The sequence below is a fragment of the Panulirus ornatus genome, chromosome 59 (genome assembly GCF_036320965.1).
Source record: "Panulirus ornatus isolate Po-2019 chromosome 59, ASM3632096v1, whole genome shotgun sequence".
Classification (NCBI taxonomy): Eukaryota; Metazoa; Arthropoda; class Malacostraca; order Decapoda; family Palinuridae; genus Panulirus; species Panulirus ornatus.
The window spans coordinates 1,351,528-1,366,048 of record NC_092282.1 but is presented as its reverse complement, the minus strand read 5'-3'; the positions used below and the strand labels follow the sequence as shown (position 1 = coordinate 1,366,048).

Here is a 14,521-nt window from a genome sequence, read left to right as displayed (position 1 = left end):
GATAGAGAGATAGATGGATAGACAGATAGACAGATGGACAGACCTTGAGTGCTTCACATGCCCTGGTTCAGCACACTGGCAGCACATCACCCCATACATAACACAATAATCAAATTCATTCTATCCTATGCCTAACTCTCATTTTCCTCAACATTCTGCCCTTAATACCATTAAGTTTCTTTTCCTCTAACTTTCAATCTCCTTCGTATGCCCCTCCTCTTCCTCCCTCCACTTCTAACACATATATACTCTTAGTTTGTCATTCTTCACCTATCCCTGTGGTTTCCAACTGATGGGCCATGGTGAATTTTCTGGGTGGGCCATGGAGGCTGTCATAGGTTCAATATAGGGTCACACGTAAATGACCATGATAACTGATGATTCTTAATGACATTTTAGTAAAATTAAATCGTTTTTTCTATATTTTTGTCTGCTTCCTAAAACTTTATGCATTTTACTGGTTGAAAAAAGGTAGGCTACAAGTTCTCCAGTTAAGCTATACTGGACTACCATGTCACAAAGGTTGGGAACCACTGACCTGTCCTCTTCATTTGTTCAAACCAGTTAAGAACCCCTTGGCCAGCTCTCTCAATCATACTGCAATTACTAAACCTATATCTACTTTCCTTCACCTCTTAGAGCATACAGAATGTTATTGCAGCATGCTCAGAAATAGTCACTGTCATCTATATATACTAAACTATATGAAGTTTTCCTCTCGCCAAAGCTGAATTCCATTTGCAAGCACTCAGTATATCTATACACATTAGTTTTCAATTTCACTGGTGTAGTGAAAAGTATGTCAAACTGGAATACAGAATACTGTGCTGTATATACATATAAATCCTTACCTGTTGCCTCTTTTGTCTTATCACTCTTTAAGGAGATTCTTCTTGAGCGCCTAGAAGCTTTAGGAAGAACTTCTTCAGTGGGAGAGTTTCCTGAGTTTAAGCAGCTGCTTTTCTCAACAGCACTATCTGCATATCTGCTATCGATACCCACACTAACAGCATTTGAAGAGAAAGGTTCATTTCTAACACTAGATCCATCCAAGGTTGTAGTGGTACAGTCATCAGTGAAAATATTATTATCACTGGTGGCAATGGTGGGTGTGTCTACACTGTCATCCCTTAAAGGGATAACTGTTACATCTGGAACCTGAGTTTCAACTCCAACTTCTGTAATATATCAAACAATTAATTCAAGAACAAATTTTTTTTTTTTTTTTTGCTTTGTTGCTGTCTCCCGCATTTGCGAGGTAGCGCAAGGAAACAGACGAAAGAAATGGCCCAACCCACCCCCATACACATGTATATACATACTTCCACACAGGCAAATATACATACCTACACAGCTTTCCATGGTTTACCCCAGACGCTTCACATGCCCTGATTCAATCCACTGACAGCACGTCAACCCTGGTATACCACATCGATCCAATTCACTCTATTCCTTGCCCTCCTTTCACCCTCCTGCATGTTCAAGCCCCGATCACACAAAATCTTTTTCACTCCATCCTTCCACCTCCAATTTGGTCTCCCACTTCTCCTCGTTCCCTCCACCTCCGACACATATATCCTCTTGGTCAATCTTTCCTCACTCATTCTCTCCATGTGCCCAAACCATTTCAAAACACCCTCTTCTGCTCTCTCAACCACGCTCTTTTTATTTCCACACATCTCTCTTACCCTTACGTTACTTACTCGATCAAACCACCTCACACCACACATTGTCCTCAAACATCTCATTTCCAGCACATCCATCCTCCTGCGCACAACTCTATCCATAGCCCACGCCTCGCAACCATACAACATTGTTGGAACCACTATTCCTTCAAACATAGCCATTTTTGCTTTCCGAGATAATGTTCTCGACTTCCACACATTCTTCAAGGCTCCCAGGATTTTCGCCCCCTCCCCAACCCTATGATCCACTTCCGCTTCCATGGTTCCATCCGCTGCCAGATCCACTCCCAGATATCTAAAACACTTTACTTCCTCCAGTTTTTCTCCATTCAAACTTACCTCCCAATTGACTTGACCCTCAACCCTACTGTACCAAAAAACCTTGCTCTTATTCACATTTACTCTTAACTTTCTTCTTTCACACACTTTACCAAACTCAGTCACCAGCTTCTGCAGTTTCTCACATGAATCAGCCACCAGCGCTGTATCATCAGCGAACAACAACTGACTCACTTCCCAAGCTCTCTCATCCACAACAGACTTCATACTTGCCCCTCTTTCCAAAACTCTTGCATTCACCTCCCTAACAACCCCATCCATAAACAAATTAAACAACCATGGAGACATCACACACCCCTGCCGCAAACCTACATTCACTGAGAACCAATCACTTTCCTCTCTTCCTACACGTACACATGCCTTACATCCTCGATAAAAACTTTTCACTGCTTCCAACAACTTGCCTCCCACACCATATATTCTTAATACCTTCCACAGAGCATCTCTATCAACTCTATCATATGCCTTCTCCAGATCCATAAATGCTACATACAAATCCATTTGCTTTTCTAAGTATTTCTCACATACATTCTTCAAAGCAAACACCTGATCCACACATCCTCTACCACTTCTGAAACCACACTGCTCTTCCCCAATCTGATGCTCTGTACATGCCTTCACCCTCTCAATCAATACCCTCCCATATAATTTACCAGGAATACTCAACAAACTTATACCTCTGTAATTTGAGCACTCACTCTTATCCCCTTTGCCTTTGAACAATGGCACTATGCACGCATTCTGCCAATCCTCAGGCACCTCACCATGAGTCATACATACATTAAATAACCTTACCAACCAGTCAATAATACAGCCACCCCCTTTTTTAATAAATTCCACTGCAATACCATCCAAACCTGCTGCCTTGCCGGCTTTCATCTTCCGCAAAGCTTTTACTACCTCTTCTCTGTTTACCAAATCATTTTCCCTAACCCTCTCACTTTGCACACCACCTCGACCAAAACACCCTATATCTGCCACTCTATCATCAAACACATTCAACAAACCTCCAAAATACTCACTCCATCTTCTTCTCACATCACCACTACTTGTTATCACCTCCCCATTTGCGCCCTTCACTGAAGTTCCCATTTGCTCCCTTGTCTTACGCACTTTATTTACCTCCTTCCAGAACATCTTTTTATTCTCCCTAAAATTTAATGATACTCTCTCACCCCAACTCTCATTTGCCCTCTTTTTCACCTCTTGCACCTTTCTCTTGACCTCCTGTCTCTTTCTTTTATACATCTCCCAGTCAATTGCATTTTTTCCTGCAAAAATCGTCCAAATGCCTCTCTCTTCTCTTTCACTAATAATCTTACTTCTTCATCCCACCACTCACTACCCTTTCTAATCAACCCACCTCCCACTCTTCTCATGCCACAAGCGTCTTTTGCGCAATCCATCGCCGATTCCCTAAATACATCCCATTCCTCCCCCACTCCCCTTACTTCCAGTGTTCTCACCTTTTTCCATTCTGTACTCAGTCTCTCCTGGTACTTCCTCAAACAAGTCCCCTTCCCAAGCTCACTTACTCTCACCACCCTCTTCACCCCAACATTCACTCTTCTTTTCTGAAAACCTATACAAATCTTCACCTTAGCCTCCACAAGATAATGATCAGACATCCCTCCCGTTGCACCTCTCAGCACATTAACATCCAAAAGTCTCTCTTTCGCGCGCCTGTCAATTAACACGTAATCCAAGAACAAATATATACTAAATAATAATTTCTCCAATTCATACTATATTTATTGGAAGAAAAGTACTTTTAATGCCACAATGTTTTCTGACAAGATGGAGATACAATTCTAATGTCTATCACATCTATCTATACCTCTGATACCTGTTCCCCCCAGGAACACCCTCAAGGGGGTGGTCACAGCAAAAGAGTCTCCATAACTGGTGAACTCCAGTGCTGCTTCTCAGCCCTCAGGGCCTCACTCTTAACAGGACACTGGCGAAGGGGAAATCTAATGTAGTGTCTTATCCAATCATAATTCTGAAATACAAAACTGCTTGTGCAGAAAACACTAAAGAAAAAGAATAAACTGTACACACAACAGGAAAGAATTCTAGGAGGTTTCATCTTTCTACAGTGTGTACCTAAGAATTCTGATTGCTCTGTTAAAAGATTTCCTAATGGTGGTATATGTATGGTCTGATATGACTATGAGAATCTAACAAGGCTTTCTAATGTCAATAAGGTTATGTGCTATTATATATGATACACTGTCTCCAGGAAAATAATAAGGATGCTTGAAAGGTAAAGCTGAAGCATGTTGAAAACTACCACTGTTATTACAAATGGATGATACTCTATTAGCACAATGAAAGGAGGTGCTTAAAATGGTAAGTCATTTTGATATGTATGGAAGATTCCTGAAAGTCAATGTAAATGAGACTCTTGTTTTTGAAAATAACTTCCATTCCTAGTTTCATTTACTTTCTACTGTGCCATTCTTTTCTTAAGTCTCTCTTGGTATCTCTGCACACAAACCTCCTTTCTAAACTGACTTTGGGTTAATACTTTAGCAGAATGCCAATATGGTAGTATACTGTACATCTGCTTCCATCTCTATGTTGATAATCATTTCCTTTTCTTCCTGCACTGCCACAGCTCTCAATTTCGAATCTTGTACTTTCCTCATGACCTGCTGCTATCAAATGTTTATATTCACATATCTCATTTTACTTACACTCTTGATCATTCAAAAAGTAAAAGCAAATATCTATCTGATCTGGGCTTTCAGGTGCATGAACTAAAAAACTTTGTGGGTGCATAAACTTACATACATCTTCCCATCTGTATATATGATACTTGTCTTCATACACATCTTGGGGTGATCATACTGTCTTTCATCAAAGTGTCTGCACCTGCCTCTTAAATACTGTCTGCATGTATTATTGCCTTTTGCCATCTTTATTGTCTTTTCCTTATTCTATTCACTTTATTTTTGTTCCCTGTCATCCTTCGACATCATTCTTGTGCTTTAATTACTCAAACTTTCATCACTTTTATCAGTTTTACTTGTCTTTAATTTGTCATCAACATATCTATAACCCTCTTGTTTATGCTTATTTTCTCAACCAGGTTTTCATTATCACTTTCCTGTTCAATATTAGTTTAGTCCTTTTCATCTACAAAAGTGGTTCCAAGCCTTTTTCACTTTTATATGTTAGCTGAGATGGCCCCTCTTAGTTGTCTTCTACAACAGAAAGGGAATACATGGGCAGTATTCTTTCTCCTCTATCCCTATATTTATAGCCTAGCATAAGTCATGTATCCAATTTATTGACCAACCCCTAGAGAAGGATGAAAAGATGGGTTGACTGTGGGTTGACTGTAGACTGACTGCCTCAGTCAGGAATTGAATTCATGTGCTCAACCCTGGGTGGCCCATGAAAGTGTCATGATCAGCAATGCTACTTGCTTCACCATGAAGGCCTCTGTGTAAGGCATTACATACCACTCTCACAGGCAACTCTTATTTTTCAACAGAATAGATTTGTTTATCTTCTCAATCTTTCTAAAGAAATGCAGCTCTGAGCAAACATTATGTGCTTAAGCATTGTTTTACTTAAACAAAAGAGCCCAATGGCAATATACGTTTTGCTCCTTGAAATGTACATCAAGTATCCCCTGATATGGCTTCATGTACCACATAAGGTTCAATGGGGCTCAGGTTAGGAACCAATGATATATAATGTCACTTGCTCCTTCCTTACCTAAATCGTAAACCTTGTCCATCTTTTTTCTTTGTGTGCGTGTGTGTGTATTACAGTGCCATAAATATACATAGTCATTGCTTTCATCATATATTTCTCCTGACTGGTAGCCATGCTCTCCTTGTCCACAGACTACACATTTTGTTTCTGGTATTGTCTCTGTCAACTAAATCTTACATTTCCTAAATATGCCATGAAGACAATATTTTGTACATGGCTTGAACAAGGTTATCATTCTTTTCTGGTATTTTAGCTGAAGTTTGTTTTGTTTTATATGCCTAACTGCCTTCTAAATCCATATAAATTTCCTACTTCTGTACACATTAATCATCTCTTTTCATCCATCATCTCTTCAGATTTCAGGTTCCAACCATATTCATAACGACAGTTTGGTTACTTCATTGTCTTCAATAAAAAATTGCTAATGCATCAGTAACTGTATTAATGACAACAACAAAACTGTTCTTCTTTTGGTTTCATTTACAATTCTAATGGTGACTGAAATTTCTTCTCTAATCCTGACTGACATGTTGCTTTATTACTTCCCTAAATAAAATTCTTTTCTATAAAATGTACAGCTGATTCTTCCACATATGAATAATGATTTACATCAGCTTACTGAATAGCTGGCAGCCAAGACAATTTTAAGAATCTGACTTGGGGATCAATTATCTTTTGAATTATATGAACCAATTTTTCTATTCAACAAGAATGTTTTCTTTCTTTTTTTATTTTTCATACATATCTGCCATTCCCGCATTATTGAGGTAGCGTTAAGAACAGAGGACTGAGTCTACGATGGAAAATCCTCAATTGGCCCCCTTCTCTGTTCCTTCTATTGTAAAAGTCAAAACTAGATGGGAAGACACCCCCCCCTCTCCCCTTTTAGTCGCCTTTTACAACACGCAGGGAATACGTGGAAAGTATTCTTTCACCCCTATCCCCAGAGACGAAGAATGTTTTCTAAAACCATATAATTTAGATACAATATCCAGCAATCATTCAGACATTGTACAAATGTGTTGAGCACTACCCTAACTTTATTTTTCAAAAAGTCACATTTCAGTGAGTCACTTCTTTCACATATGATTACAATATGGACACTCTGCCTTTATGCAATACTGTTATTATTGATTTTTTTGTGTATTTACAACCTATCACTAAGACTCAGTTTATAGATCTGCTGATCACTGACTTACAATTGTTTTCAAAGAGTCCAACTTGCATTCATTTTCTTGTTTTCTCTTTGGCTCCACACTTTATGCAATAATCAGTTAATATCAAAACATATTTCTTTGTATTTCTTTCTTATTACATGTCATCTTTGGAGAAGCTACTGAAATGTGTGCTGATAAGTTGTGAGATGTGACAGAGAGGGAGACTGAACAGGAGATGGAAGAATGGAGAGAAGGAGGCTGTCAGGCCTGAAAGTTCAGTGAGGTGAAAGGTATGCAGAGAATAGAATGAACTATTCTGATGTACTATATTGGGGGCAATATGCTGCTGGTGAACGAAACCAGGGCAGAATAAGCAGGAAAGACAAACCTTGGAGCAGACTGTAGGGTGTGAATGTGGATGGTGGGCTCTAGTTTCCACGCATTACACATGATAGATAGATGATAGATAAGTGCAAGGTCATTGTTTGTTTGTTCCAAGTAAAAGAATTATCCTAAAAGAAGATTTAAACTCCTTGCCCAATTACTAAATTCTGTTTGGAAGAAATGAGTACACACCTCATTCAGTATAGGTGAACATGGAGCAAAATACTTGAAGATATCCAACTTCTTTTGACAAGTAATCTTCACTGAACTCAACTCACCTTTTTTCTGTGTGGCTTGCCATCCAATTATGTTCAGTTCTGTCTTTGAATTTGATGTGTCACCAGCAGGTGATATGGAAGGGGAATGCTGGTGCGATGGCTGGTTAAGATAGAGCTCTGAAGAGGTACTTTCATTTTCATCCACATTACTCTGCTGCTATATGAAAAACAGATAAGAGTTTCTTTTAGCTTTTTTTTTTTTTTATTATACTTTGTCGCTGTCTCCCGCGTTTGCGAGGTAGCGCAAGGAAACAGACGGAAGAAATGGCCCAACCCCCCCCATACACATGTATATACATGTATATACATGTATATGTATTTACTTCACTCTAATGAGGCCAGCAAGATCTTCTCAATCTAAAGTTACCATCTTTATCTGATTTAAATCACTATTACCTTACACAATGTGATAGAGTAATACAACATCTTTTATGATCACTGTAACTTTCCTCATGTTGCTTTACCTATCACCAAATCTATGCTCATCAGTTTTATGTGATATAACTGGCATGTTGAAGTAATCAAAATACTCACTTTTATGATTCAGATACAGCAGGAACCAAAACGATTAAGAGTAAGTGGGTTAATATAAACTGATTCTGAATATACTATATACTTTTTTTTTTTCAAACTATTCGCCATTTCCCGCATTAGCGAGGTAGCGTTAAGAACAGAAGACTGGGCCTTTGGGGGAATATCCTCACCTGGCCCCCTTCTCTGCTCCTTCTTTTGGAAAAAAAAATTAAAAAATAGAGAGGGGAGGATTTCCAGCCACCGCTCCCTCCCCTTTTAGTCGCCTTCTACGACACGCAGGGAATACGTGGGAAGTATTCTTTCTCCCCTATCCCCAGGGATACTATATACATACATACATACATACTATATACATACTATATACAAATATTTACAAATTTAATTATGGTGCACTTGGGACTGTTCTATGAATGATGGTGGCTGGGTATGACAAAGATAAAACCATGAAGGATAAGGAGGCAGTGGCAAGACTGAAACTGATATTAAGTTCCAAGAAAGAACATAATGAGGTGATGAAATAATAATATAATATACACTCTATGGATGATAATAGAGAGGGAGAGGTAAGACAGCAGAGATATGATTCAGAAAGGGTCCTTAAATTTTAAACTAGTTCAAACAATACAACTGAAGACATTGTAACATCTCCCTGGTGCAGTATACCTTTAAGCCTTGGTAATGGCAAACTTCTTCGGTATCTTCTGTTACGTGTTCTTTGGCTAGATTCTGGCTGGAGTCTGTTGCTTTGTCATAATTCTTCAAGTTCATCCGATACACCCCCTGTAGTCGTACACTCTGACGACTAACCCTGAGAGACAAAATCTTTTTAGTTTCAAACATTCTTATGACTAACACTGAGAGGGAAAGATATTTCTGTTTAAGTAATTCAAACTCATACCTGGGCACAAATGAGAAAGATGGCTATCTACATATCCCTTACAGGTTGAAGAAGGCTACTCAGAGGGAAGGAGCAAGGGGCTGGAAATCCTACCCTCCTGTATTCACTTTCTAAAAGCAGGCACAGTTTCCTCAGAAACTTAAGTAATCTTTTTCTAATGATACCTCATTCAAAGTGGGAAATGGAAAAAAGGTAATAAGATAACTAAACTTATGAGCAGAATACTGTTAAACAACACAAAATCTGTATTCCAAATACCCAAATACAAGTCTCTATTAAATCTGAGTTCAACAAAATAATATTGAAAAAATCTCACATATAAATATTCTTTTTATGCTTTCAGAAACAATGTATTTTTGGTCACTAACTGATATCTGAGCAACAGTTAACTCTAATCAGAGGTATAACCACTTACATGGTTATGGGTGACCCTTCTATGGATCAATCAATCATAGCTCCAAAATATAAAAATTACAGCAGAAAAATTATATCATCCCCACAAACTTGGGTTAATTTATGGCTTAAATACCAGTTAACCTTTAAAAAGACCTTTCCTAGGTACAGCCAGGTAAGGTTTCTAAAGATAATGTACAAAGATGGGTATTTCAATGCCATGAGCAGTATAATACAGAGACTACCTATACTGTGATGAGAAGAATCATATTTTACCAATGGAGTGAGTTTTTATCAATAGAATAAGGCAAATGAAGCAGTAAAAGACAACATGAAATGGTCTGGGGAACTTGGCTGTTGATGTTGGGCTCTGGTTTTCAGTGCATGTACAGAGCAGATGTGAGTGGAGCTTTACTTTAATTTGTTCCTTGTGCTACCAAACCAAGGAAGGAACCAGAGAGCAGTGGAGAAAATAATGGTTTTCATGAGCCTTCCCACTGTTTGTTAGCAGGAGAGAAACACATTAGCAAGGATTTGTGCAAAGTCACATCTGATGCCAGCTCCCTTAAAGAACTCCCTCAAGAGGGTGGCCATGGCAAAAGTCTCCATAACTGGTTAACTCCAGTGCCACTTTTTAGCCTTTGATGCCTCATCCTTAACAGGTCACTGGCAGAGGGCAACTCTAGTACAGTGTTTTCAGAGGTTCCTACCTAATGTTTGTATTGACTTCTTCTACCTAATATGTCTATCTAATATTCCAACCCAGTTCCTACTCACTACAACTAACTAACGTTTCTACCTAAATCTCCTGTCAAATGTTCCTACTGACTACTTTTATCTACTGCTCTATCATTTTGCTAAAAGGCAGGGCTAGCGTATAGCACTCAGCTCAGGAATATTCTAGAGTATGAAGAATGAGCTGTGAAAGATAAGTTTTGAAAAGTGTTATGTGCGACAAGGAGATTGCATGCCTGTGAACAGAATGCCGACAGTCCAAGTTTGGGCAAGGCAGAAAGAAAAGACAGCAGCCTGGGTCAGAGAAGTGCAACTTTACAACAACTGAAAAGTTGGCTCACTGTATAATAAATATTTTTTGTTATCTATATACATAATTCATTTATTGTTTCATCCACATTTGCCATTGCAAGCATTAGAGATGTAGCATCAAGAACAGAGGCCTGAGCCTTAGAGGGAAATTCCTCACTTGCCACCTTCTCTGTTCCTTCTTTGGGAAAAGTAAAAACTGGAGGGGAGGATTTCCAGCCCCCTGCTCCCACCCATTCAAGTCACCTTCTATGACATGCAGGGAATATGTGGGAAGTGTTCTTTCCCCACCTATCCCTAGGGATAGTACATTATCTATGTATAGGTATGTATATAAATTGCTGCCTGGGCAAAGCAAAAATTTTTTGATGTACTATCTTGGATGGTATTTTGATGATTACTGACCAGCTGAGTAAAAAAAATATTGGCAAAGGATGTGGTAACATTTTCTGAGCTTACAGAAGTTGCTTCTTACTAACTATTCCACTGTTTACCATGCTCCAGATTTTCAAATACCCTGTACCATATCAGGCACCTTTACAGTAAAGTGCTGAAGGCATCTCATGCCATAGGCACATCTGTAGTCAATGGGCTAAGAAGGCATATTTTTTCAGGTATAAAGGTGAGTGTTCAAATTACAGAGATATAAGTTTGTTGAGTATTCCTGGGAAATTATATGAAGAGAGGGGCAAGTATGCAGTCTGTTGCTGATAAGAGGGCTTGGGAAGTGAGTCAATTGTTGTTCGCTGATGATACAGCGCTGGTGGCTGATTCGGGTGAGAAACTGCAGAAGCTGGTGACTGAGTTTGGTAAAGGGTGTGAAAGAAGAAAGCTGAGAGTAGATGTGAATAAGAGCAAGGTTATTAAGTTCGGTAGGGTTGAGGGACAAGTCAATTGGGAGGTAAGTTTGAATGGAAAAAACTGGAGGAAGTGAAGTGTTTTAGATATCTGGGAGTGGATTTGGCAGCAGATGGATCCATTTACGCAAAAGTGAGTCACTGGGTGGGGGAGGGGTCGAAGGTTCTCGGAGCGTTGAATGTGTGGAAGGCGAGAACATTATCTCGGAAAGCAAAAATGGGCATGTTTGAAGGAATAGTGGTTCCAACAATGTTATATGGCTGTGAGGCATGGGATATAGATAGGGTTGTGCAGAGGAGAGTGGATGTGTTGAAAATGAGATGTTTGAGGACAATATATGGTGTGTATCAACTGACTTCCAATAAAAACCAAGTTAATTCAAGAGAGTAGACATTATTTCTGAATACATTTCTTAGATGAGATATGATACTAAAAATCAACTTACCTTGTGATTTTGTTAGTGTGGATAAGCCATGGTTTAGTATATGGCATGGTGACCCACCGTACCACGGCCACACCCACACGTAACACAAGTAGGGCTTCCTCCATCATAGCCACCACTCCTGTGATGCTTAAAGGTTCTTCTTCAAACATTTCCTGAAAATATACAAAAAGCTATTGCTCTTCATGTTAAATAAGCCCTTGTCCAAAGCTTAATTATAAAAATATCAGTGCATTCAAATGTTTGGTTGAAAACAGAAATAATGTATGACAAAAATTTGGCTAGGATTCACAGGAAAAAACGTGTGAAGTTTTACACTTAATGTAGCTCACGCTGAACTTCCTTCATGCACTAAAATATCACTTTATTTGTGCAGATTTCACAAAAGAAAAAAGACAAGGTTCATCCTACTGCTACTTCAAAATTCATATGAGGCAAAGGAGGAAAACCATTACTGACACATTTCCTCATACAAGATAAACTGGGTAGATTTCTGAAATAAAGACATTTTACATAAAAGCTGGTAAGAGGACTGCGTAAAATTGGGTTATCAGAAGGACTCTGATAATGTCTCCCATAAAAAACTAATAATAAAGTTAACCTGCTAAAATGCTCAAAAAGTGGCTCTGACTGATTATGATCTAATTGGAAGAGAGCACAGAATGGATGTTAGGGGATATTTTTGATCAGCTTAGTGCCAGGAACCCAAATACTTCTGTGACAAATGACATGAGACTGAATTGTATCTAAATATGTTTACTGACAATACCAAAATCATGAAAGAAATATGGAGGTATGGAGAGAGCAGTATACAGCAAAAAGACCTTATGAAAATGGAGCAACATCAAAACAAATGGATGATGAAATTTAGCTCAGGAAAATGCGAATTACTAACGATTGGAAAGGAAATAAACAGACAAGACCGTGACCACCAAATTAGGAGAAACAAGTTGTAAAAGGAGTCTACATGTTGTAATTGGGGCAAACTTATCACTTCAAAAACTAATGAGGATAATTATGAGACAAAAATTTTGATTAGCATCAAAATACAATGAATTACTTAACACATGGATAATGACGTCTGACCATATCTTGAATGTGTTGCTGTGATTTTGGAATTAAAGAAACCTGTTTGAAAAGGTCTAAAGGAATGGAATGAGAATGGTACAAGAATGAAAGGAAATGAGTTCTGAAGAGAGGCAGGAAGCCCTTGATCTATTCAAATTATTCAAATTGGAAAAAGGGACAGTATGAGGATAAACAGTAACGATGAATTCCTCAGGGCCAACTGATGTCATCAGTGGTAGATAGGTTATGAATAAGAGCATTTTAAACAGAAAATTATATCAACCTCACAGTTATATACTACGAAATCAACTGAATTTCCCGAAGGTGTTTATTATGAGATGAGTACATGAAGATGATAAAAAAGTAAGGTCTGGACAACACCAATTTCAGCAAAGAAAAAGAATAATTTACTAAATCAAAATTTTATCAAAAATATGCTTACTGTAATTCTCAGGCCCTTTACCTTAAGGTTCCTTATAGAAGCACCAATTTCCTTGCATGAATCGATGTACTGATAGACCTGCCTTACTAGAACCAGCAGTTGCTGACTTCTACCCTCTTCCTCCCACTTTCTCAATACATCCTCCAACTGGCACCACTCCTTCAGTGTCACCCTGTAAACATTAAAAAACCTAATCATGTTGTGTTTGGTTTCCACCTACCTTTGTATGATTTGGTGAGAATGATGTTTACTGTTGTAGCTGTAGGAAGTTGACATTTTCAGGATTCATATGACAAATCAATAGAGCACCATAAAAAGATGAAATATAGAGCTCACCTTAGTTGCCCTAATCAAATCTAGTTTGGGATGTGGGAAGTGTGGGTAGCTGTTACTCTGCAGTATTACCATGACTAGTAATTGGTCAGTTTTCTTCACAACAGCTTGTCAATTGGTGATTTTGTTCACCTGAATTCTCCATTGCCTGAATTAATATGCTAATCACTTTGGAATAGCACAACCAATCTATTCAAGGAGTGTGATTTTGCAATAGTATATGTTTCTACATTTGAGTATTCATTATAGAAAAATGCAGGAAAATGAATATTTCAAAACTGATAGATACCAGTCTAAAAGGAAAAAGAATCTCACCATATGTATAGCAGCAATGCATTAATTCAACACTTACTTCCCTCTCTGGTCCAAAGCTTCTGTAATGAATCTTTGAGGTAAAGGCAGCAAAATACTGTCAGCCATATCTAAATCACTGGTAACTGCATCATGAAATTCATCTTGCATTTCAGGTGGAGGCCTCAATCGACAGGTTATTTCACAGGCATTGACCACTAAGTGCTCCTGTGCATGTTGAATGTTAATTTGGTCCACCTCAGCCAAAGTCAGCTGATCTCGCATCATATAAAGTCCAAGACGAGATGCTGATGACTGACTACCTCGTCCCTGAAAGTATATCAGTGATAAAACATATATTTAGATACAAGGCAGCCTCATATGGAAAGTCATCTGTCACAGAAATAGATGAGTTCCTGGCACTGAGCTCTGCCTTCTTCAAAAAAGTTTATCTGTGATATATCTATGATATATTACTTTTAGGTTTCAATTCATTGTATTACAAACAGCATGAAATGACTATATACAAAATTTCCTCTGTACTCATGAAAAACAGGTCCCTTTTCCATGATGTAATCAATCAACTTAAGCTTATTAATGTACATATCATGAGATACCTTACTTAATTTCAATCCACTGACGTTTT

General features: G+C 38.4%; 1 protein-coding gene across 4 annotated transcripts in view; it reads right to left on the bottom strand.

The window, feature by feature from the left end:
- LOC139767262 (general transcription factor 3C polypeptide 1) overlaps positions 1-14,521 on the bottom strand; it is a 65,309-nt gene that overhangs the window by 4,746 nt on the left and 46,042 nt on the right. For 3 of the 4 annotated variants that reach the window (XM_071696424.1, XM_071696425.1, XM_071696427.1), the window contains 6 exons: positions 13,937-14,205; positions 13,273-13,423; positions 11,745-11,896; positions 8,770-8,914; positions 7,573-7,729; positions 852-1,178 (listed from right to left, as the gene is read on the bottom strand). In XM_071696424.1, coding sequence (XP_071552525.1) covers positions 852-1,178; positions 7,573-7,729; positions 8,770-8,914; positions 11,745-11,896; positions 13,273-13,423; positions 13,937-14,205 — 1,201 coding nt within the window. The remainder of the gene's footprint in view (positions 1-851; positions 1,179-7,572; positions 7,730-8,769; positions 8,915-11,744; positions 11,897-13,272; positions 13,424-13,936; positions 14,206-14,521) is intronic. The other variant, XM_071696426.1, reaches the window with a different exon arrangement.